General features: G+C 37.3%; 1 protein-coding gene across 1 annotated transcript in view; it reads left to right on the top strand.

Annotated features, from left to right (window-relative positions):
• Positions 1-15,822, top strand: part of myo7bb (myosin VIIBb) — a gene marked incomplete at its 3' end in the record, with an annotated part of 45,778 nt that extends 29,956 nt beyond the window's left edge. Inside the window, exons 30-45 of the mRNA XM_079819459.1 lie at positions 6,106-6,232; positions 6,396-6,559; positions 7,158-7,339; positions 7,825-7,949; positions 8,090-8,232; positions 8,366-8,519; positions 8,609-8,764; positions 9,482-9,587; positions 9,668-9,781; positions 9,866-9,953; positions 10,064-10,170; positions 12,576-12,761; positions 14,474-14,590; positions 14,673-14,756; positions 14,864-14,983; positions 15,730-15,822. Of these exons, the coding sequence (XP_079675585.1) occupies positions 6,106-6,232; positions 6,396-6,559; positions 7,158-7,339; positions 7,825-7,949; positions 8,090-8,232; positions 8,366-8,519; positions 8,609-8,764; positions 9,482-9,587; positions 9,668-9,781; positions 9,866-9,953; positions 10,064-10,170; positions 12,576-12,761; positions 14,474-14,590; positions 14,673-14,756; positions 14,864-14,983; positions 15,730-15,822 (2,066 nt within the window). The remainder of the gene's footprint in view (positions 1-6,105; positions 6,233-6,395; positions 6,560-7,157; positions 7,340-7,824; positions 7,950-8,089; positions 8,233-8,365; positions 8,520-8,608; positions 8,765-9,481; positions 9,588-9,667; positions 9,782-9,865; positions 9,954-10,063; positions 10,171-12,575; positions 12,762-14,473; positions 14,591-14,672; positions 14,757-14,863; positions 14,984-15,729) is intronic.
• Positions 15,823-23,025: the final 7,203 nt, after the last annotated feature.

Here is a 23,025-nt window from a genome sequence, read left to right as displayed (position 1 = left end):
GTTATCGTTATCGGTCCAATAAGAAAATTTGACCGATATAGTCAAGCCGATAGATAATGTATTATTTCCTTCAGCTGAGACGGACGCGCTGTACACCATGATGGGTTTGAATTGCTCTAAATATGTTTGGAATCACTTCGAAAAGGAAAATACAGTTATGTGCAACATGTGCAGCGCAAGTCTTCTATAATCTACATAAAATGATAATGAGAATAGAATAGGCTGTAAAAGAGTGTTGTGTTTCAGCGCGTTTGTTGAGGGAAGAGCGCGCCCACAGAGTTACACCTTCATGACGAGCACAGTCAAGTTCGCTTGTGCATTCACAGCCTTTTGTGCCATTGTAAGTTGTAATATTATATTTATTATTATTCTGTGTATGTAATATCATATAGGATGCGTTTGGTTGAGTTAATAAACGATGCAGTAAAGCACTTCATTGTACCGGTCTTTAGCTTCAGCGCGCGCCCACGGAGTGACACCTTCATGACGAGCACAGTCAAGTTTGCTTGTGCATTCACAGCCTTTTGTGCCATTGTAAGTTGTAATATTATATTTATTATTTTGTGTATATAATCCCATATAGGATGCGTTTGGTTGAGTTAATTAACGATGCAGTAAAGCACTTCATTGTACCGGCGCGCGCATTTCAAACAGAAATGCACAGCATTAATAACTACTGGGACTGTCCTATACATAACACTGCAATGAGAATATTTCTGTTATAAAACGTAGTGAATTCTCTGGGTTTAGTTGTTTTTCAGCGCGCTGTTGTGGGAAGCGTCAACAACGCATTCTGACCAGCACAGTCAAGTTCGCTTGTGCATTCGCGTCATTTTAAGCATATGTAAGTCGTAATATTACGTTTTTGTAGTATAAACATCTGATTAAAGTCATATAGGATGTGTTTCGTTAAGTCAATAACCCGCAGTGCTTCACTGTACCGGTGATCATCTTAAGTTTCAGCACGCTCTCAAACAGGGGAAGAGCATCCACAGGAGTTATAACCCTTCACCTATGCGTGATTTTGTGCTAATATAAGTTGTAATATTATATTTATTTTGTATAAATATCTGATTGTTCTCATATATGATGCGTTTAGTTGTTAATTAAACTTCTAAGCGCTTCAGTTTATGGTTGTTCGTTCATTCTCTCCAGCTTCACCGCGCTCTCAAACAGCAACATTATTCCTAATAGACTAGACTAATATTACAGATGTTTACTATTACTGTAATATTAAACATATTTTTTTTTTTCAAAAACACAGAAGCATTATTTTTTATAATTAGCACTTTTATTGTTCTCGTATCATTTCCATCAACAATATGGTTTGATTAAAACCATTTCTTTATCGTCTGTGCGGAGGTTATTTCATGCACTTGCATTCTGATTCTTTATTATGCAGCCTAAGTAATGCTGTTCAATTACTTGTTTGCATTATTTAGGTATATTATTTGTATTTTTTAGACAATATAATTTTTGGTAACATTTTACAAATAAGGTCTCATTTTATTAATGCATTAACTATCATGAACAAACAGAGAGCAATAACCTTTGTTTCTTTTAGTAATAAAATGTTTGTTTTTTGTAACAGTCCATTCACAGTTCATACCTAATGTTAAAAGACACAACTTTGGGTCTGAATATGTTGAGATTAACATGAACTAAAATTAATAAATCCTGTTGAAGTATTGTTCATTCATTGTTGGTTAACTAATACTAACAAAAATTAAACCTTATTGTAAAGTGTTAAAAAAAAAAAATTTGGCCATAGGAGTGTAAAATTAATTTGAAAAGGTAAGGAATCTCACACTGGTTCAAATAGGCTACTGTAGTGTATAGGTTTGATTTATGTTGAAGTGTTTGGGACATGGCTTTTAATGGTGAGCCTTTTGTTTTTGTAATCAGGCTCTCAGAGTTTATTAAAATTTGTATTTAGATTTATCGGCCAATATATCGGTTATCGGCTTTTAAATATTAAGAATTATCGGTTATCGGTATCGGCCAAAATGTTCATATCGGTGCATCCCTAACAAAAATGTTAATATATTTTGAGGTTCCTAGAACAATTAATATGCAACATGCCTAGCCTAGTCAAAGAGTCAAGAGAAGATCAAAACCCTGAAGTAACACAATAAAGCCAGGGATGAACAGTATTTTTAAGTGTCATCGTAAATGTCATATCTGTCCTCTTATGTCAGATCAAAATTGTACATCTTATTTTAAAATGTAATGTAACCTTCACCCTTTAAATACTTTGGTAATTTCATGATTCATTTATGCAATTATATATATATATATATCATAGATTTATATCATAGATTTATGTTATAAATATAAAGAACAAGAAATTGTTCTTGAAGAAAAAAAATTTTGGTTGACATTTCTGCCCCGCTATGGCAGTGAGACGGGAGAGTGCTCAAAACCCTACAGATCACATAGTTTAGTGGAAAAAGTCACAGAAACAATCACTCTAAAGAAATCGCCGGGGGGAACCAACCTTTTTTTTTTTTGTTACATTTTTTTAAAGGGGTGGTAAACCACGATTTCACTATTCTAACTTTAGCTAACGTGTAATGTTGCTGCTTGAGCATAAACAACATCTGCAAAGTTACAACGTTCAAAGTTTAAAGCAAAGGGAGATATTTGCTTTTAAAGAAATCAGTTTCTAAGGACTACAGCAAACGGCCGCTAGGGACTACTACACATTCACCCAGGTTTTGCTGACATCACCAGGCCCAATATTTACATAAACCCCTCCTCCGGGGAATATGAAATAAGGGGGGGGTGAGGCCATTTTGTATCGCGGCGCTGTTGTGGTATAGTAGGCTGGAGTGTTGTTGCCGCGATGCCAAGGAAACGCTGTTATTTTCATCCGGATTGCAGGTCTGGGGTACTTGCTCTGTTCAGCCTTCATAGGGACGGGGGTGCGTTGCAGAGCGTTTAAAATAAAACATGTTATATGCACGTGTGTTTGAGTCAGCGGGGAATCAGGCACGCGCAGGGCTCCCTGCAGCACATCCACGGAGGAGAACATCCACCGTCTTCGCGATTTCAATGCCAGATTTGCACAACGTCAGCTGCGTGAAAAAAACACTGCCGGTGCGTGGATGCATGACGCGCGCGCTGCACATTTCACGGAGGACAACACAAACTTCCACAAACTTCACGAGTTCAATACAGGATATGCACAACGGCTTGTCCTGAAAGCTGGATTTACAAACAGAAGCTGTTCACGGGCCACAACCTGTAAGTCTGATTTATTTTTCATCGATGTGTTTTCCTGTAATAGGTTGTAGCAAGGAAGTAAACAGATGACAACGCTGTTCTGCAAACCAGTCTGTTAAATGCTCATTCATACTTAACGTTATCCGACGAACACCTATCGTTACAAACACTAACGTTAAAATCTCAACAGCGAACCTGGCATTAGTGTAAATGATTCTTTGATTAGAGCTTTTATGTGTTGTTTATCTACAGGCATGCTAAACATGGTTCTGTGTGTGATTTGGCTAACTTACTAGTTTAAGCCAGTGCTTAGTGTTTGTTTTGGGTTAGTTCTTGTGACAGATATTTGGCTATAATCGTTCTAAAAATACAAAAGTTAAAGTGCCATTCAGTAGCGATCATTATTGAGAATGAGATGTCGTCACGACACAGCGCCCCGCCCCCTTCCGCCATTTTGGGGGTCTGCCCGCCAGGTAATGGATTCGGACAGAGACTGGAGAAGAGATATTCTGATGATTACTATGTACATAGTTTTCCAAACTCAACTGAACATGAAGTTTTAATCCACCCAAGCCGATCTGAGAAAGCAGCGGCTGGTAAACGTACGCCATTATTTCACCACAGGGTGTCAGACATGGTCTAGTGAGCGCGATGCTGAAGTGTGAGACACTTGATCAATACGAACCTTTATTTATTTGTATTAAACATGTTGATCTCTATTCTGTCATTTTTCATTGTCAGTCATTTTACTGTATGTTATAAACATGTTTATGCCCAAAACGCTTAATTAATATTCAAGGTAGGCCTAGTTCACTGTCATTTTCCTCTATGTGTGCATACTGTTTAAGATTAATTCAATCTTTAACATTGTTAACGTTACATCCATTTAAGGCACGTACCGAGCATTCATTCTACTTAAGAAGGCTGGAATAAAAGTACCAGCGCACACAAACGATCATTTAAATTTTTAGTCAAATTAATTTAAAAATATAAGCTCAACAGGTATAAAATATGATCAGTAAGAGAAAAACACTGCTAATGATGACGAGCACTCGACTGCTGCAGGATAGTGGAGAGATATATTTATTATTCAGAATGCACAGGAAATATATTTATAGAAACATTTCAGTGCAAGGTGGTAAAGAGTTCTGCCGTGGCAGCTCGTATGGGTCAACGTTTTTGATATCAGCTTCTCTAAATACCTCAGCTTGGCGCTGGTAGTAAGTTTCTCCCTGTAAGAGACCTCTTCTTCTCCATTTCTTCTAAGTTTTTTCGTAATTTCTCCGCTTAAACGCCGCGATGATAATTCCTCGAGCTGTCTTTCCTGCTCTGATCTCTGTATCGCTCTTACAATGTTACCACTGGCAACCGATAGCGTGGGATCCCAGAATGGTGTAGGGCTCAGACTCCGCCCACGACCGTGACGTATCTCCTCATTCTCATATTGATCCGCAGTCTTTACTCTTGAGGACTGAACAGGTTCTGCTCGATCATCTTCACTCAAATGTTCTGGGTCTGATTTGGGCTCAGATTGGTATGGTTTTATTGACGCCGTTGTTTCTAACGCTGACCAAAGCACAGCCTCCGATAAAGGTAAGGGGCATGACGTTTCCGACAAACGTGCACTAGGCGTTTAGCGAATCACAACACACTGGGCCAGCTAACCAATCTGAGCCCATCGCGTATTTTTGAGGGACTGGCTTCATACAACCCGGAAAGCATCAGACCGTTTTACAAGGAGGGACAGAGCAGTGTAGAATAAAGGTCAAATATATGAAAAATAAGGCAATTTTTTTTTTAAACGAAGCATGAACACATGTTACAGTGCACCCCACAAACACAGTCAAGCCTTCAAAAGAATGTGTTTTACCACCCCTTTAAATGGAAAAAAGTATTAAAAGGGATTTAAGATAAAGAAGATGAAGATAAAGAATAAATAAGAATGGAAAAAGAAGTTCTAGGTCTAATTATAGCCTATATAATTGTGAAGTAATCCATTCAAACTCTTTGCATATATATATATATATATATATATATATATATATATATATATATATATATATATATATATATATATATATATATATATATATATATATATATATACACACATATATATACACACATATATATATATATATATATATATATATATACACATATATACAGTATATATATTTTTTTTAAATATGCTCACATTCACTCTTGTTAATATGTCTAATGTCAAGAATGTAACATTTATGAATGACATCATTTAAATGATTGCATATTTTCTATTCAAAATGGCGAAATTACAATTAAAAAGTTGAGTAGTTTGCATCAGTATGTTACTGTGGGTCATTAAACGTATCCATCGTAAAACAGTTGTCAGATATTATATCTTGCCACATACGCACTCTAAAACTAAGTGTCGCGTTGGAATTAACACTCATCTTCAGTAAACGTTAAGCCCCGCCTTCTTTAATCTGATTTGCCATTATTTTGACATTGACCACGAGTGCTGTTAGACCGCTGAGGCAGACCAGCTTAAAATGTAACTTAAGTCCTGCGTAATGAAACGCAGCATTAAGAAATCAAATATCGAGGAGGACAATTTGGCCATTTCCTATTCCCAATTCTTATGGTGGTTACGGCCCTGCTGTAAAGATTAAAAAAGGCACAATAAAAGTCTTCTGAAGCCATATTATAGATTTGTATAAGGAACAGCAGCTTGAATATATTATATATAATATTTATTAATGTTGTGTCCCACGGAAGAAAGAAAGTCATACTGGTTTCTAGAGATAAGAGGTAGAGTAAAAGATGACAGAATTGTTATTGTTGTGTGAACTATCCCTTAAATGCATTGAATTTGTGAATTCACTGTTGTATTTTGTTCAGGTCCCCCATTGCCTCAAGACCAGTTTGTAGCTGTGGTGAATTGGAAGGGGGTCTTCTTTCAGGACGAGACCGAAGGCGCATTTCTGCAGCTCTCTTATCCTGAGGTGTCAAGAATCGAAATACTGAGGTAAATCTAACCTGTATGGAGAAACACCTGAGCATTATTTAACTACGTATGCCTCAAATACTATTTCTGCAGATTCTCCGAATAGTTTGCGAGATGAACCACTTTTAATTCTCTTCTTTTTCGGTTTCCTTCATTCCTTCCCACCTTAACCTTTCTGCTACAGTGACGAAAAGTCTGGTGGGATTGTATGTTTGACAACTCCAAAGGGGATGTATGAGCTGAAGGTTGTGAAGGGAAAAGAATGTGTGGATCTGGTCAACATGTTCATCTCAGGGCTTAAGAAGAGATCCCTGTACGCTGTGGCAATACAGGACCTTAGCAGACAAGGTGCTTCTTTTACATTGTGACAAACGGCAATTCTCCTTGTAGTATTCTCATTTGAGGGTGATTCTTCAATTGTAGGAGCACTTTTGACTATTTATAATCATTACAAATAATGTGTGATGGTACACTCTAAAAAGCGGTGGGCTAAAAATAACTCAAGTTGGGTTGAAAATGGACTAACCCAGCAATTGGGTTGTTTTAAGCAAACATTTAACCCAACCGCTGGGTTAAAACAACCCAATTGCTGCAGCATTTTTCAGAGTGTAGTGGCATATAATGCTAATTCACTTTTTGGAGAAAATTTTAAAAGTGGGGATTTAAAAATAAGTGTGGAGTTCAAGTCCTGTAAAAATTTGCATGTAAAAATTATTCTAACATTGTGAAAAAAATAGAAACAATTAATTAGACACTGTAAAATGGGTTAAAGCTATTAGAATTTAGTTTTTAATTTTAAGGATTTTTTACTTTAAAACCATCCATTGTGACAAAGTTTCCACTGATTGAAGAAGCACTCCTATGTTAAGTTGGGGTCGGCTTACCATTAAAAATTTCAAAATTACCTGGATGTTCATCTTTTTTATTTATTTTTTCTTCCCATCAGAGGATCCCACATTGCTGAGCTTCAGAAGGGGTGATGTGCTGTATATCATAAAAGATGGAGAATATTCTCCTGAAGGAGGCTGGATCGAAGCGAGGAATGAGAGGACAAGTCAAACTGGAGCAGTTTCCTTAGATGCTATTCAGATTCTACCGATGTTGACTAGGCCTACAGAAGAAACCCTGGTAAACATGATTTCTCTTGTTTCACATTGATGTGTTGAGGAGATTACTTCTCATCACTGGCCATTTTTGTCACTAGTGTTTTGAGGTTTTGTCTTGGAAATAAGTATCAGAATAAAGCTAAAGAAAACCGATGGAAAGGCCAGCAAACATTGTGCTGTTCCTGGCTGTATTTGATGCCTGATGGCGAAAAGGAAAGGCAGTTAAAAGTCTTTAAAGGCAGTTTACAAACTTTAAATGTAGATTAATTCTTTAAAGGCAGTTTTTAATTCTAACAATTTAAAGAGTTAAAGAGAAGAGTATAAAGTAAAGCAGTTTTGGTCCTGCCTCCAACAAAGTTTTGGTCCTTCCTCAAACCATTCAAAATATTTAGAAATTGTTTTTCAAAACCATCAGCGAGATTCTTTTCTTCTAGTGATTACAAAAATATGCTGTCTTGTAAGTTTGACAAGGTCAGAAATGTAAATAGAGTCATTTCTATCCTCCAGAATTTGCTGAATTTGACCCCAGCACGGAGAAAATCAGTGATGCCGGTCTTGCCGCAGAAGGAGGAGCTCAGCACAGAGAGAGTTGCCCACATGACGCTCAAGGAGTTCTCTTTCGATTATTTCAGGTACAGTTTGCAATCATCTCAACTGACATAAATGATAACTGCTCTAATAAAGCAGCAACTTGAAAGTTAAGAGTTTTGGTAACATGTCAGAGCTTCTTAGATGATAACATCATCACATACCTCTTTTCAATGGGTCACAGGGAGTCGGGTAAGGAAGGTGGTCGTGGCAAGGGAGCCAAAGAGAAACTGTGGGCCAACAGCAAAGAGCCTCTCAAACAGCCGCTGCTCAGGAACCTGCAGGGCAACTCCGAGCTCTGCCACCTCGCTTGCGACTCCTTCACAGATATCCTTCCCACTGATTGGTTGAATAACGGATGATGTATTTTGGCAATAATAAGTGATAAAGCCTTCAGTACATTTGACCTCAGTGAATTTTAATGAATGATGCTCGTTGTTTTCCTTAACATGGTCTCTACCTATCCTTAAATATATGGGAGATTATCCAGTCAAGCATGTGCGGACACCCATAGATCTAACAAACCAGATCTTTGGGCCAGCAACAGCGCACGTCGAGCTCAGAGATGAGATCTACTGCCAAATAATGAAGCAGATGAGTAATAACAAAAATGGGTTTGTATCTAGTACTAGACATGACACAAAATGTTACTTTCTTTGTTTTATCTGTGTATGTTTTAATTGCTGTGTTGTTTTTCCCTCAGGTTGAGTATGGAGCGAGGTTGGCAGCTGTTGTGGCTGTGCTGTGGTCTCTTCCCTCCAAGTCAGTTGTTACTGAGGCATGCTCAACGTTTTCTGGAGACTAGACCCAGAGAGCCACTGGCCTCCACCTGCCTGCAGAGAATGCAAGCTATGCTAAGGTAAAACATTACTATTTAAAAAGGCTTTTCACACTGCGCTAACCCCCGGGTTATCGTCGTTCTAAACACCACTTTTAACCCCGGGTAAAGGAGCGTTTCACACTTGTAATTTAGACGTGGGGTTAGCACCGCGGTGACCCATACTTGGAATTTGTGCTCTGCATTTAACCAATCCAAGTGAACACACACACACCGTGAACACACACCCGGAGCAGTGGGCAGCCATATTGCTGCGGTGGGCAGCCATATAGCCATATAAACAGACGCGTATGATAGGAAAAATGTGCGACAATTGGAGTGAAGAAGAGACCGTTTCGTTCTTACCTTTTATAGTTAAAAAAGAACTTAGCTATTACAGTCCGCGATGTGTAATATGAGAATGCGTGGTGCTAGACCGAGCCTTTATGTAAACAGGTTACATGCTGCTTTTGTCCAATCAGTAACACTGACACTGCAAAAATGCAAATAAGGACTTTAACCCAGGGTTTAGGATTGTGCAGTGTGAAACGGCATCTTATGAACACCCAGGATTAACTGTTAACCCCGGTTATAGTATGAGCAGTGTGAAACAAGAATAAAGATAACCCAGGATTCTGTTTACCCAGGGTTTAATATGACCCTAAACTATTTCAAGTGTGAAAAGCCCTGTTTGATAATGTAAACATAAAGGGCAACATTAAAGTTGAACTAATAATGCATTTTCTATTGTCCGTACAGTATTGAGGGAAGGAAGTTGCCTCCTCACCAGGTGGAAGTGGATGCCATTCAGAATAACAGCACTCAGATCTTCCATAAAGTTCATTTTCCCAACGATACATCTGAAGTAAGGAGTAACATTTAATCTTTACCTGTTTTATTCATTCTTATCTTCATCCACCTTAAAAACATTATTTTTTATTTCAGCTATTTGAGGTGACCACCACCACGAGGATCAGAGACTTAATTCGCAACATTGCCAAAGACCTCCGCCTCTCCTCATCGGATGGATATAGTCTGTTTGTGAAAACAACCAATAAGGTTCGACATATGATTTTTTTTTTTTCCTGAAGGTGACGTTTTAGGTCCACGCTAATCTTTGTGCATTGTATCTGATACTTTCAGGTAGAAAGTATGGATTCTGAAGAGTACTTTTTTGACAACCTCAGGCAACTCACAGATGTTGCCAAAAAAGGAAAGAAAGTCAAGGAGGGTGAGCCGTTTATGCTAATATGCTAAACACTGTAATTAATTCAATACTTATTCAGGTGTGTGTTATAATCAGACTCTCACTATGATAAACATAATTTATCCTGAATTCAGCTACTCCAACTATTGTCCCTTTCCTGGTGCTCTTCATGAGGAAGCTCTGGTTTAACGTGATCCCAGGGAAAGATCTAACCGCTGACCTAATGTTCCACTTTCCTCAGGTATGTTGTCAATCTGGTCATTCCTTATCTGGTCAAGAAGATACTGACAGCAGAATTCTATAACAGCGTAAAAGTAATCTTTGTATAACTGAATAGAGTGCTGCAGAGGTGAGGTATTGAGGTACTATGACTATAACTACATTTTTGTAGATGTCTTCAGGCCAGGGCACTTATCAAACATGTGAAGTTTGGGGCAGGTCAGACATTGTATGCTTGACTGACAACAGCTTCCCGTTTCATGGCGAAACATCAGGCTTTGTCAAGCCGCCACGGACACGCCCTTCAACGAAAACTCAAGATTTTTGCAATTTAACATCACCAAGGCCTTAAGATTAGACTGACCAAATATGATGTTGTTCTGATTAAATCTCAATGAGGAGTTAATCACAGTGTAAAACATGCCATTTCCTGTTGCCACGCAGGTGGCGCTATGACTGTAACTGAATATTGGCATGGAGATGTCTTCAGGCCTGGACTCTAATAAAACTTGTGAAGTTTGGGGCAGTTAGACTGAGCAATTCCAATAGGGTCCTCACACCATCGGTGCTCTGACCCTAATGAGGCTGTAAAAGCGGGCCACTCCCGTATAGTCACTTTTAAGCAACTGCCTGATGTATTAAATGTCATAGAATAAAATGTGAAAATATCCTGAGCTTGTGTTTACCACATACATTATTTCAGACTTTTAACCAAAAACCCTTTAAAGGTCCCATGGCATGAAATTTTCATTTTATGAGGTATTTCAACATTAATATGAGTTCCCCTAGCCTGAATATTGTCCCCAAGTGGATAGAAATGTTGATCGGTGTAAACCCGAGTTCTGGCTGTCTCTCTCTGCCTTTGAGAAAATGACAGGCCAGACGAGCCAATCCTGAAGTCTCCTGGTTTGACGTCCAAGCAGGAACGGTTTCCTCCCTTTCCTCCGCCCAGAGAATCTGGCACGCCCATGCAAACACTCGAGATCATTAACGTTACTTGTGAACGAGTGAACACTGGCAGTTTCTCAGTGTTTGGATGTACAAATGAAAACAGAAGTCTTTCTTCAGTTCCTTCTGATCTGTGATCATTGATTTCTTATGTGTAGCTTATTATTTATTATTTGTGGACACGCAGCGGCTTCTCTCTCTCCCGACAGAACAGTGTTTTCATGTTTTCTATCTTGTGAGTCAGTGTTTTTGTACGTCCTTGTCGCGTCTATCTGTTCTAAAATGTGCATACAGTCTTTTCTGTTTAACATCAGCAGTCACATCTTTAGAGATAAACTTCACGCACGCCGAAGCTCGGCCTCCAACATCCCCGACCCCCAGTACTGCATCTGGCCCACAGCGGAGGAGCCAAACGCGGCGTGAGATTAAGCAGAAGGGGGGTAAGCGTGAGGGTATCCGGCTAGGCTAGCCAGCTTTCCCCACAATAAACTGGATTAACGTTACATTCGATTACAGCTGTTGTGTCTTTGTTTGCGCTGTGTAACGTTACTCAATGCGCGTCAATGACGCTATTCATATGATTGGAACATATCTAGAAATAATGCAATACTCAACACTTACTAACTCGTTCATCTCGCTGTAATGGTACATTGCATGTGTTACAAAGTTGGTAGAATAATGATGAAGAGGACTCGGTGTGACTGGGACTCGTGTTTATTCAGAACTCTCAGATACAAACACAATAAACTCGCGCTGACTGACAGCGCTCTCATAACTCAGTAGTTACTATAAATAACTTTGTTAGCAATCGCTTCATCTCCGTGATGTCCGGTTCGCGAACGAATCATTCTTTTGAATCGGTTCTTTTTAGTGAACCGAACCAGTTCACCAAATCGGACTGAATCGTTCTAAACGGTTCGCGTCTCGAGTCAGCGCTGATCCATAATTTACTAAAGTTACTAACTTTCTGACATGAGTGACAGCCCCTCCGACTAGAAATAAACTAATAACCTGAAGTATATGCTAGTAACTACAACAGTTCACCCTGAACTGAGACATGCTGAGAGAACTGATGAGAAGTGAACACAGGTCCATCCGTCTCTCTGGCAGACTCGTGCCTCGTTAAACCACGCCCCCACCGCTCATTTAAAATGCAAAGATGTCAGCCAATCACAACAGTGGGCGTTTTTACTGAAGTCTCACAGCAGACACGCCTCTTGAAGCAGGGCATTCAGCCACAGGGCAAACAGCAGTATAGAAAAAATGCCTTTTATTTCTAAATTATGACATTTTATGATGTAAAAATCATACTAATAATATAAGTACACCTCAGAAAACACTATAAAATAATAGAAAAATGCCATGCCATGGGACCTTTAAAAAAAACATTAGGGATGATGGAAGCGGAAGTGCAGAAATGTAGGACTCATTCCTTCAGCACTCTATCATTGCTCAATTGTCTTCTTTTAATTTTCCTAGGAATTGCCGAAGTATTTGCGGGGTTACCATAGTGTGTCTAAAGATGACATGATCAATCTGGCAGGACTGCTGTTGCGTACTCAGGTTGACACGGATAAGTCACAGTTTGTCATGATCCCTAGAATGCTGAAAGATCTGGTGCCAGCAGATCAGCAGAGGTTCATGAGTGCTGATGACTGGAAAAAGGTGATCCTCAAGCCTCTTATTTATTGAATACATTTCAAAGATGTGGCTCTATGTGTTTTGACTTTGCTTCAAACCTTAGTGAGGTGTGTATATAAACACATACACTACTGTTCAAAAGTCAGTAAGATTTATTTATTTATTTGAAAGATGCAAGGGCGCATTAACCTGTTAAAGGGTTAGTTCACCCAAAAATGAAAATTAGCCCATGATTTACTCACCATCAAGCCATCCTAGGTGTATATGACATTCTTCTTTCAGACAAATAAAACTGGAGTTATAACAGAAATGTCCTGGCTTTGCCAAGCTTTATAATGGCAGTGAATTGTTGGGTCATTTTTGAAGTCCATAAAAGTGCATCTATCCATCACATAACTGCTCCACACGGCTCCGGGGGGTTAATAAAGGCCTTCTGAAGTGAAGTGGCGCATTTGTGTAAGAAAAATATCCATATTTAAAATTTTATAGACTAAAATAACTAGCTTCCGGTGGTCAGCTGAACGCAAGTCAACTTTACAGCGAAAGAGTAACCCCTGATGCGATGTATAGAAGCATCGCAAGCTTTGCAGATAGGGCTGGGCAAAAAAAACTCCAGCCCCTCTTATATCGAAATCCTCCACCATTTCTCTTTTAAAAATTTTGTTTTAGACTTTCTAATTCATGACCGGTGTTTTGTTTTGCTTTATCCTCTGCGCTTCTGCATTCGTCACTACGCATGCGTCAAGGGTTCAAGGGGCAAGAGTTACTCTTTCATCGTAACTTTTTGCTCTTTCACTTGCGTACCGCTGACCAAAAACGTCACTTTGCTTCAGAAGGCCTTTATTAACCCCCCGGAGCCGTGTGGAGCAGTTATATGATGGATAGATGCACTTTTATTGACTTAAAAAATGACCCAACAATTCACTGCCATTATAAAGCTCGGAAGAGCCAGGACATTTTTTAATATAACTCCGATTTTATTCGTCTGAAAGAAGAATGTTATACACACTTAGGATGAGATTCATTTTTGGGTGAACTAACCCTTTAACTGTCTAAACTTAAATGGTTGGAATTCAAGAATGCTTTGGATTATAGACATGAGACTGGTCTCATTTGGCAGATTATTATAGACGTCAAATAAAGTATGTGAGTGAAATAGAAAAAACATGTTTTAGTCTAATACTGCAAGAAAACCAAAGCCAATAATCTGAACAAGTTGTGTTCCAAATTTTAGGTCAATATCTGAAAAAACAAGCTTTCAATAAGATTTTGTTTGGGCGCAGTACCAATCATTTCCTCTAAATTACAACCAGGCTCCATTTCTGATCATATAAGGGTGCCTCTATTTCCATTTCTGGTTTGAGTGATCTGAAACATATAATTCATAATTCGTATGAATTATGGAAGTAGACATCCGATTCAGAAGTAGTATGGGAAGTTTGGCAGAGTTTGATATGAATTAAATTTCAGCTTTGTATTCAAATAGAAAATAGTTATTTGAAGTAGTATAAATTTTTCACTATTACAAATAAAATAAGTGCAGCTTTGGGAAGAATCTTTATAAAACATAGAAACCGACCCCAAATTTTTAGAATTTTGCTGCATCCTAACTTAGAGGAACCTCATAAGTGATATTGCTTCAGAATGTATAAATCATTAATTAATCATATATTGTAGCATCCCCTGACCCTAACATCATGATAAATGACAGAACCCTTTTGGCCTTTGGTTTGCAGAACATGATCAGCTCATACAACAAGCAGGCAGGCATAACTGTAGATGAAGCCAAACTCCAGTTCCTGAAGACCGTCTCACAGTGGCCTACCTTTGGATGTGCTTTCTTCGAAGTAAAGGTAACCAGGTCAAAACTAAAAATAAGCCTAATTGTTAAGAAGCAGATTGTTTTCTTGATAATGACTGTGCTTTTGCTCCCAGCAAACATCAGAGAAGATTTACCCCGCTGTTATCATGATATCAATCAGCAAACAAGGAGTTAGCCTCGTCAACCCTAAGACAAAGGTACCGATCTGTCTGTATACTCTACATCTATAATACAACTATAATGTACAGCTCGCCCTAGCATTGTGTAGCTTGTGAAGTTGAAAAGTTTTCTGGCTTGTCTGCAGGAAGTGCTTGTGGTGCATCCATTCAGTAAGATCACTTCCTGGTCTAGCGGAAGCACCTATTTTCACATGACCATTGGCAATCTAGTGCAGGGCAACACTCTGCTCTGCGAGACCTCACTGGTAAATATAGAGCACACACACACACACACACAACTACAGCAAGTGTCGCACATGTACATATACAGTTGCAAGAAAAAGTATTTGAACCGCTTGCAGAATCTGTGAAAATGTGAATAATTTTAACAAAATAAGAGAGATCATACAAAACGCATGTTGTTTTTTATTGAGTGCTGTCCTGAGTAAGATATTTTTCATAAAAGATGTTTACATTTGGTCCATAAGACAGAATGTATTAAAATGACCCTGTTTAAAAGTTTATGAACCATTGATTCTTAATACTGTGTGTCGTTCCCTGGATGATCCACGGCTGTTTTTTGTGTTTTGTGATGGATGTTCACGAGTCTCTTGTTTGTCTTGAGCAGTTAAACTGACCAATGTTCTTCAGAAAAATCCTCCAGGTCCTGCAAATTCTTCAGTTTTCCAGCATCTTTTGTAGATTTGAACCCTCTCCAGCAGGGACTGGAGCTGAGCAGCTGTGGATCATCCAGGGAACGACACACAGTATTAGGAATCAATGGTTCATAAACTTTTGCTCGGTCATTTTAATAAATTCATCTATTTTGTTGTCTTGTGGACTAAATGTAAAAACTGTTTTGGGTAAAATATCTTATTCAGGACAGCACTAAATATATGATCTCTCTTATTTTGTTCAAATTATTCACATTTTCACAGATTCTGCAAGCGGTTCATATACTTTTTCTTGCAACTATATGTTAATATCCTCTCTGACTGTTTGTTTCTTGCAGGGTTATAAAATAAGTGATCTCCTGTCCTCTTACAAGAACATGTATATGAAGGAGATAACAGTGGTGCGGCCCAGAAATCAAATGTTCTCTTGAATCATCATGTAGTATGAGCATTTTTGGTTTTTATCTTTACCATAATAATTATACTATGAATTTGTTTTGGTAATTTGGGTGTACTCTGTAGTAAAATGACCATTTATCATTACTGTCAGAATTCTGTTTTAAGCGCATCACTTTTTCATATGTAACAATCTCTATAGATCTGTCAGTGAATCAGCTGTTTAAATCATAATGTTTTTGCTTGTTGCTACTTCTATATGCACATGTGTTTTAAATAATCATTGTATAGGCTAGAATATTTATTTTTATTTCAACAGTCCACCTTTTCATCAACTTTGCATTGCAATTTTACACTAGGTGGCAGTATTTTTACAGTTTAATTATGATCTATCTACTGCTTTGAAGGAACAACTATATTTAACAATAAAAATTAAAATTCTAAATTGTTTCGAATTTGTCTGTGAATGATGACTTGAAGCAATTTGTAATCAATAATAATATTCCATAATTTAATTTACACTAAGTTGATATGTTCTCCATGTAAATATTTTTTTTTCTTTTTTCAGTTTGTAGTATTCGCTGTTTGGTTACTCTTAGAAATAGCTTATTTACAATACAATAACTAAAAATGGGCAATATCACTGACTCTCTTTACACACCAGACAATGGGTCATGTTTGATCAAATAGGAAATGTTACACATTAACACATTAAATAGGGTATTTTACACTACTGTTCAAAAGTTTGCGGTTGGCAAGACTTTTTAAATGTTTTTTTAAATAAGTCTCTTACGATCACCAAGGCTGCATTTATTTAATCAAAAATACAGTAAAACGGTAATATTGTAAAATATGAATACAATGTAAAAAAACTTTTCTATTTTAACGTAATTTAAAATGTCATCTATTCCTTTGATACTAAAGCTGAATTTTCAGCATCATTACTCCAGTCTTCAGTGTCACATGATCCTTCAGAAATCATTCCAATATGCTGATTTGAATCTTAAGAAACATTTCTCATTATTATCAATGTCTTTTGTAACATTATAAATGTATTTACGGTCACTTTGGATCATTTTAATGCATCCTTGCCGAATAAAAGCATTTTGTTTATTTTTGTTTTTTTATTTAAAATGCCTAAAGGCATGTCACATTTTACTCTTAAGGATTTTTGTTAGGCATGTTGGCTCACAATGAATGTATAACAACCAGATTTCGAACAGCTAGGTTTTAATCTCACTGTACTGTTAAGACACCAAATATTGCATCAAAGTTGCTTATTTCTTTCCAAATCCACTGAAACAGGCACTGGCTTTTGGGATTTTCACAGCCTCTCTTGCCATTTAATTATTCCACTAAACCAAAAATATCCTAGTGTGCCCCTCTCAACCCCTGGCCTCTTGACCAACAATTCAGCCTTTCCATGAAACTGAAAGAAAGCCTTGTGCTAAAATGGGAAAATCCAGCATGAATACTCCACAGCAATCATGGTAATCGAGTGTAGAGCACGGTTTTTGGCCCTGACGCATACTTTGCCATGTGCTCACTATTACCGAATAAAAACACAGGACCCTGGGCGAGTGAAAGAGACGTCAGAAACACAACACTGCACTGTGGGAGAGAAAAAACATTTCGTTCAAGCCATGTATCCATTTCTCTATAGCCATGAGCTTCATTTTATCTTACTGACATAAGCCTAATGTTATTAGAAACATGTTCTTGATATCACAATGTCAGGGAGACATCTGAAACCTTCCGTCCGGAGCATTTACTGTTGAAACCTTAGGATGCTGGTGGATGCTAAAAATGGGGTTCTTTATTAAACGTACAATTGTCTATACAATACATTTTCTAAAACTTGTTTTCTCAGGAAAAGTTTTGGATTCACTAATATGCATTAATTCATGCTTAACTAATGCACAGATAATCATGAGTTTATGGACTCATGAAGAACTAAACCATGTATTAATGATTACTGCATCAGCAACAAATGAAGATTCAATATGATTAATAGATTAAGCAATCAATACATTGTTATTAGTTAAATGTGTAATAATGTATTAATTCCCTAATAACATATAGTAGGGGTGATTTCAGGGTGATTGGGGCACTTTTTACCATTGAGATGACTTGGAAAAAGAGTCCCAATCACCCTGAATTTACCCTATTAACTAATGTAATGTGTAAATATTTTATGAATGGTCAAAGCTGTACTTCAAATTCCAGTTGTCTGCTTTAATTAAACAACAGCTAATAATTTGCAAAGGTATAATTTGACTTTATTTGTTGAGGCACATGACTGGTGCACTGTGTACATTTTACCGGCATCTAGTGGTGAGGTTGCGAATTGCAACAGCACACCGCTCACCCGTCCTTTTCGAACCACATAGAGAAGCTACGGTGGCCGTCGTCTGAGACAGCAGAGAGTGACTAGCACTCTGTAGAGAAGTTTGTCCGTTTAGGGCTACTGTAGATACACCTGTCCAAAATGGCGATTTCACTGTAAAGGGACCCGCGGAGGATGCAGATAGAAATGGCTCATTCTAAGGTAATAAAAACATAACGGTTCATTATGTGAGGTCTTTATACACCACTGAAAACATAGTTATGTATATTATATTGCATTTCTCTCAATAGATCCTCATAAATACTACACAGTGCACCTTTAATAGTCACTGCCTCAACAAGTTACGTCATAACAATGATACCTTTGCAAATCATTATCTAATGATTAATTAAAGCAGACAACTGGAAGTTAAAGTACAGATTTGACCATTGTGGTAATTAACAAATTAATTTACATTAATGTAATATGTTATTAGGGAATTATTTAGGCCTGTCGCGATTGGTCGATACAATCGACTGCGTCGACGCTGTTAATTAGTCGACGTCAATATTTTGACTGGGTAAGTTGGGTACGATATGAAATTGTATTAGTACCGGTACTTTAAATATGACAGCACTCTAATAAGAGCAGTATTTCTTAATCTACATCGATGTGTGACAGTAGGAGTGAGGACGTGTGTGTGTGTGTGTGTGTGTGTGTGTGTGTGTGTGTGTGTGTGTGAGCGAGCTCTGCTTCCACCATTCACTAAACAATGGAAGCAGAACAGTCAAATATATACGCACAGCTCAGGAAAAATAACGCAACAGTAAAGTGCGGCGCGGCCGGGACGTGCTTTAGGGTTTTTTAACCCTAAAACAATGATAAAACAATGAATGGTAAGTTCTGTCAATTCAGTCGATTCGGTATTGAGGTATTTTAGTCTGGTATCGTATCGAAGTTATAATTTTGGTATCGTGACACTATTCTATATAAAAAGTATTTGCTGATATTCTCTTTTTTTGTTATGTCGGTTTACAAATTTGTACCTTTTTACATTTTTACTCTTTAAGTTTTACATTTTGTCAAGGTCTTGTTTACATTTATACTTTTTTATAGTATACTACTGCAGGCCAACGTTGCAAGTTAAATTAAATGTTTTAAGTAAAATTGTAGAAAATTATTGTGATAAATTAGTCAATAGATTAATCGATAAATTAGTCGATAGATTAATCGATATAAAAATAGTCGTTAGTGGCAGCCCTAGAGTTAATACATGGACACATTTAATTAATAGCAATTCATATATTACTTAATCTATTAATCATATATAATGTTCATTGCTGATGCAGTAATCAGTAGTAATTGGTTTAGTTCTTCATGAGTCATACATTAACTCATGATTATCTGTGAATTAGTTAAGCATTACTTAATCATATTAGTGTACCCGTGTTGTAAAGTGTTACCAAAGTTTTTTTTCTGTGGGCATCATAATTCCCATTTGTGGCCCTGGATCCCAGTTTGAAAGCCCCTGTATTAATGATCTATATCTTCCTTTTGTGCATTAGTTTAACGCTCAAGATGAGTAGACTCAATCTGTTTTGTTTTGGGACTCACACAGGCAGGTTTTTGGAAAGCCTATTGTGTTCTGAACTGTCACATTACTCATGCCAAAGAATTGATCAGGAATGCTTTAATGCATTCCTTTTAAATAAATAGCCCAGCAAATGCAATCATGGCCAAGTGCTGAGACTATTAAGCAGCAGCTCTAAAAAATGCGGCCATGCACGTGACTAGCATTTGAAACGTTGTCATTCCTAACCATGAAAACACATCATGGTAAAGCTTTAGTCGTGAACGGGGTATGTGTGGCTCCTTGTGGTTTTACTGCTCTTCATCATTGCACTTGCACTACTGCAGTCGCGAGGTATGGTTCAGATTGCGGTGTAGTTTAAAAATATGAAGGGAAGGCTGCTTTAATTTATTCGCCTTGCAGCATGTTTCAGATCTATCATTCAGAGAGAGTCCGAATTGAAGGTTATTCCATCCAGTCATCAATCAATGCTGGAAATGTGTGCGGCTGAACTGAAGTAATCAATCTACTCTCTGAGAGCACAGAACATGTGTCAGACAATGAACAGGACAACATTTTATTTTAGAAAGCTGGCCTCATTCATGCTGGGTTTGTTTGAAAATTAATCTGGTTTTCAACATTGTTTGGTTCCTGGCTAGACTGATCCGAAATTAATCTAACATCTAATCTAATGTTGTTGTTTTTTTGACAAACACCAATGTTCCCAAACGCTTTAATTCTGATTTGTAAGGCGGATTACTGTGGCCTCACTCAAACGGATAGAAAAATTCCTATTTGCTGGCGCTCCACATTTCAAGCTTTAGGAATGTGTCCTTTGACCTTGAAATGCTTCACGGCCCTCTATTTTGTTCATGTTGAGGAAGAAGCCCAAGGTTAAAAAATGTCAAGTGCTTCTCAAACGTCGAAAGAATGTTGGCCGCTTTTCTGGCTGTGAGGAGGAAAAGGCCTCCACTGCGCTTATAAACAAGATGAATTGCAGTGTATCACATGTCTCCCGGTTCCCATACAGGCTGTAACCACCATAAAAATCTTTTCAAACCTTTTCATTCCAACCAAGAGGATTTTCTCTGCTTATATAAGCGCACCTACAGCCAAGTTTGTTCTTGTGTTGGTATGAAGATCCAGTGCCACGGTGTCGTCATCATATTTGCCTGTTAAAATGTTGTTCGGTGGAAGACAGTTTATCGCAAATATTGAAAGCACATGTGAATAATGTCAATGTATATAAGGGAGGGTCATGAACTCCTCCACTGTTCCCTCTCTTTTTCTGTTATCAGTTTAAATGGCAATCCTGTTGTGATTTATAAACTGTACTTAGAACTTTCTGATGCTGAGTCTAAGACACGATAATCCATCACTGTATTTATTAATCCTTCATATATATATGACAGTGTTTTGTCTTGAATGTGTTTCAAGAATTGAATTGGAAAGCACATTTTCTTAAAATGACTTTTAGACATTCCTGAAATGACAAAACAAACAAACAAAACTGACACTTTCCGTATTACTTTCTGGTGCCATATTATCTTTTTTTTACAGTTATGGCTGTCTTGTGAGTTAGGGTTTTAAATTAAATTTGTAAGAAATTATTCACAAATTTGAGAGAAAAAAGCCTAAAAAAAATAGTTTTTTTTTTTTTCTGGCAAAATAAATTAATTTGCTTTGAATATATTTTTGATAAATTTTTGCTTTATTAGTTGTCTTTATTATAAATTTTCTTGGTTTGAGCTGATATCCTCTATTTCTAATACCATACTATCATAAATACTCTTTTTAATGTTAAATAAAAAATCTAAAATATATTGCATCCATATAGCGTTAGTAGCTACATTTGGTTAGTATTGTTTTACGTATCCCTTGTAACGTGGCAAGATAGTTTAAAAGCAGTTTCACCAACATTCTTCAGGAAAAATAGTCTAGGTGGGAACATTTTTTTAAATTCACGTGCTTGTTAAAAAAATATGACCGCCACCTCTTACACAGTAGTAATGTCTCATAATGAGTAGTAATTATGACCCTTTTTTACTGTTGTTACAACTGAGACCTGAATTCCTGAGATACTTTCATCAGTCAAACTTTTGTCTGTAAAATACCATAAATAGTGAAGCATCCTAGCGTGCTTTAGCTTACTTTCCATAGATGATATCATATGTTGTTGTTTTTTCTCGTTGCACCCTAAAAATAGAGTTAAAGGTTTTGAGCTTCCTTTTGACTTCTTAAAGTATAATTAAAACCACAGACCGTACCTTCCCCTTTCAAACACTTCATTTAAAGATTTTAACAGGCATTTGTAATCACACAGTGGGGTTCAAACGTCTGAGAACACAAGTGAAAATGTTTCCATTTGATCCATTTTTCTTTCATTACAGATTATGGTATACCCTTTATTATAAGGTGTCCGTGTTACACTGTAATTATAGATTGGTAGCTCTTTAGGTAACACTTAATTTTCCAGTGTCCTTGTTAGATATGTTACATGAACTTACCATTGTAACAGTAAATTATGCATAATTACATGCAACTAACCACAACCTATATATTTGTACTGAGTAATATTATTTAGCAACATGTACTTACTATATAGGGTTAGGATTAGGGTTAGTTGAATGTAATTAAGTGTAATTTACAAGGACACTGTAAAATAAAATGTTACCCAAATTATATTATCAGCGTTAACAATTTGATTAAAAACTTATTTACATGAAATTAAGATGAATTTCATTGTCTCAGTATTTGGTCTGTCTCCCTTTTGCTTTAATCATATCAGCACTTCAGCTGCAGGAAGTCTACAAGTTTGTGGAATGTTAGAGTATATTTCCTCTTAAATACATTGTTTTTTATTTCTTTTTATTTCCTGATTAATTCAATGATTTCATGCTTTTGGACTTCATTGTTTGGGCGTACATACAAAATTGAGCTGGAACGTATGCGGGGAACGTACGTGTGAGCTGCCCAGTTTTCACACAGTTGAGGGCTAGCATGCCTTGGCACTATAAACAACTGACTTACAGTAAGATCCCCCACAAACAACTTCCTCATGAGCAATGCAAGTCTGAGATGCCTCTCATTACTTTTACAAAGATCAGTTTTTTCAAAACGAAACAATGCATCTAATACAGATGTAGCCTTGTCCTACGTATATTTGGAAACAGAGTGTGACATCAACACTATGTCAAAAAGCATGTGACTACACTAAGAAATATTGAGTTGACTCTGTCAGTGACAGTAGTATTCACAGAATAGGAGGCTGGATAGGTTAGTCAGTGTTGGGTAAGTCAGCTTTGAGCGAGTTAACTATTGTTCTCTCTCAAAAGCAGAATG

The sequence above is a fragment of the Gobio gobio genome, assembly GCF_949357685.1.
Source record: "Gobio gobio genome assembly, chromosome: 6".
NCBI classification, from domain to species: domain Eukaryota; kingdom Metazoa; phylum Chordata; class Actinopteri; order Cypriniformes; family Gobionidae; genus Gobio; species Gobio gobio.
The sequence above is the reverse complement of the archived record's forward strand: the minus strand, read 5'-3'. Positions and strand labels throughout refer to the sequence as shown.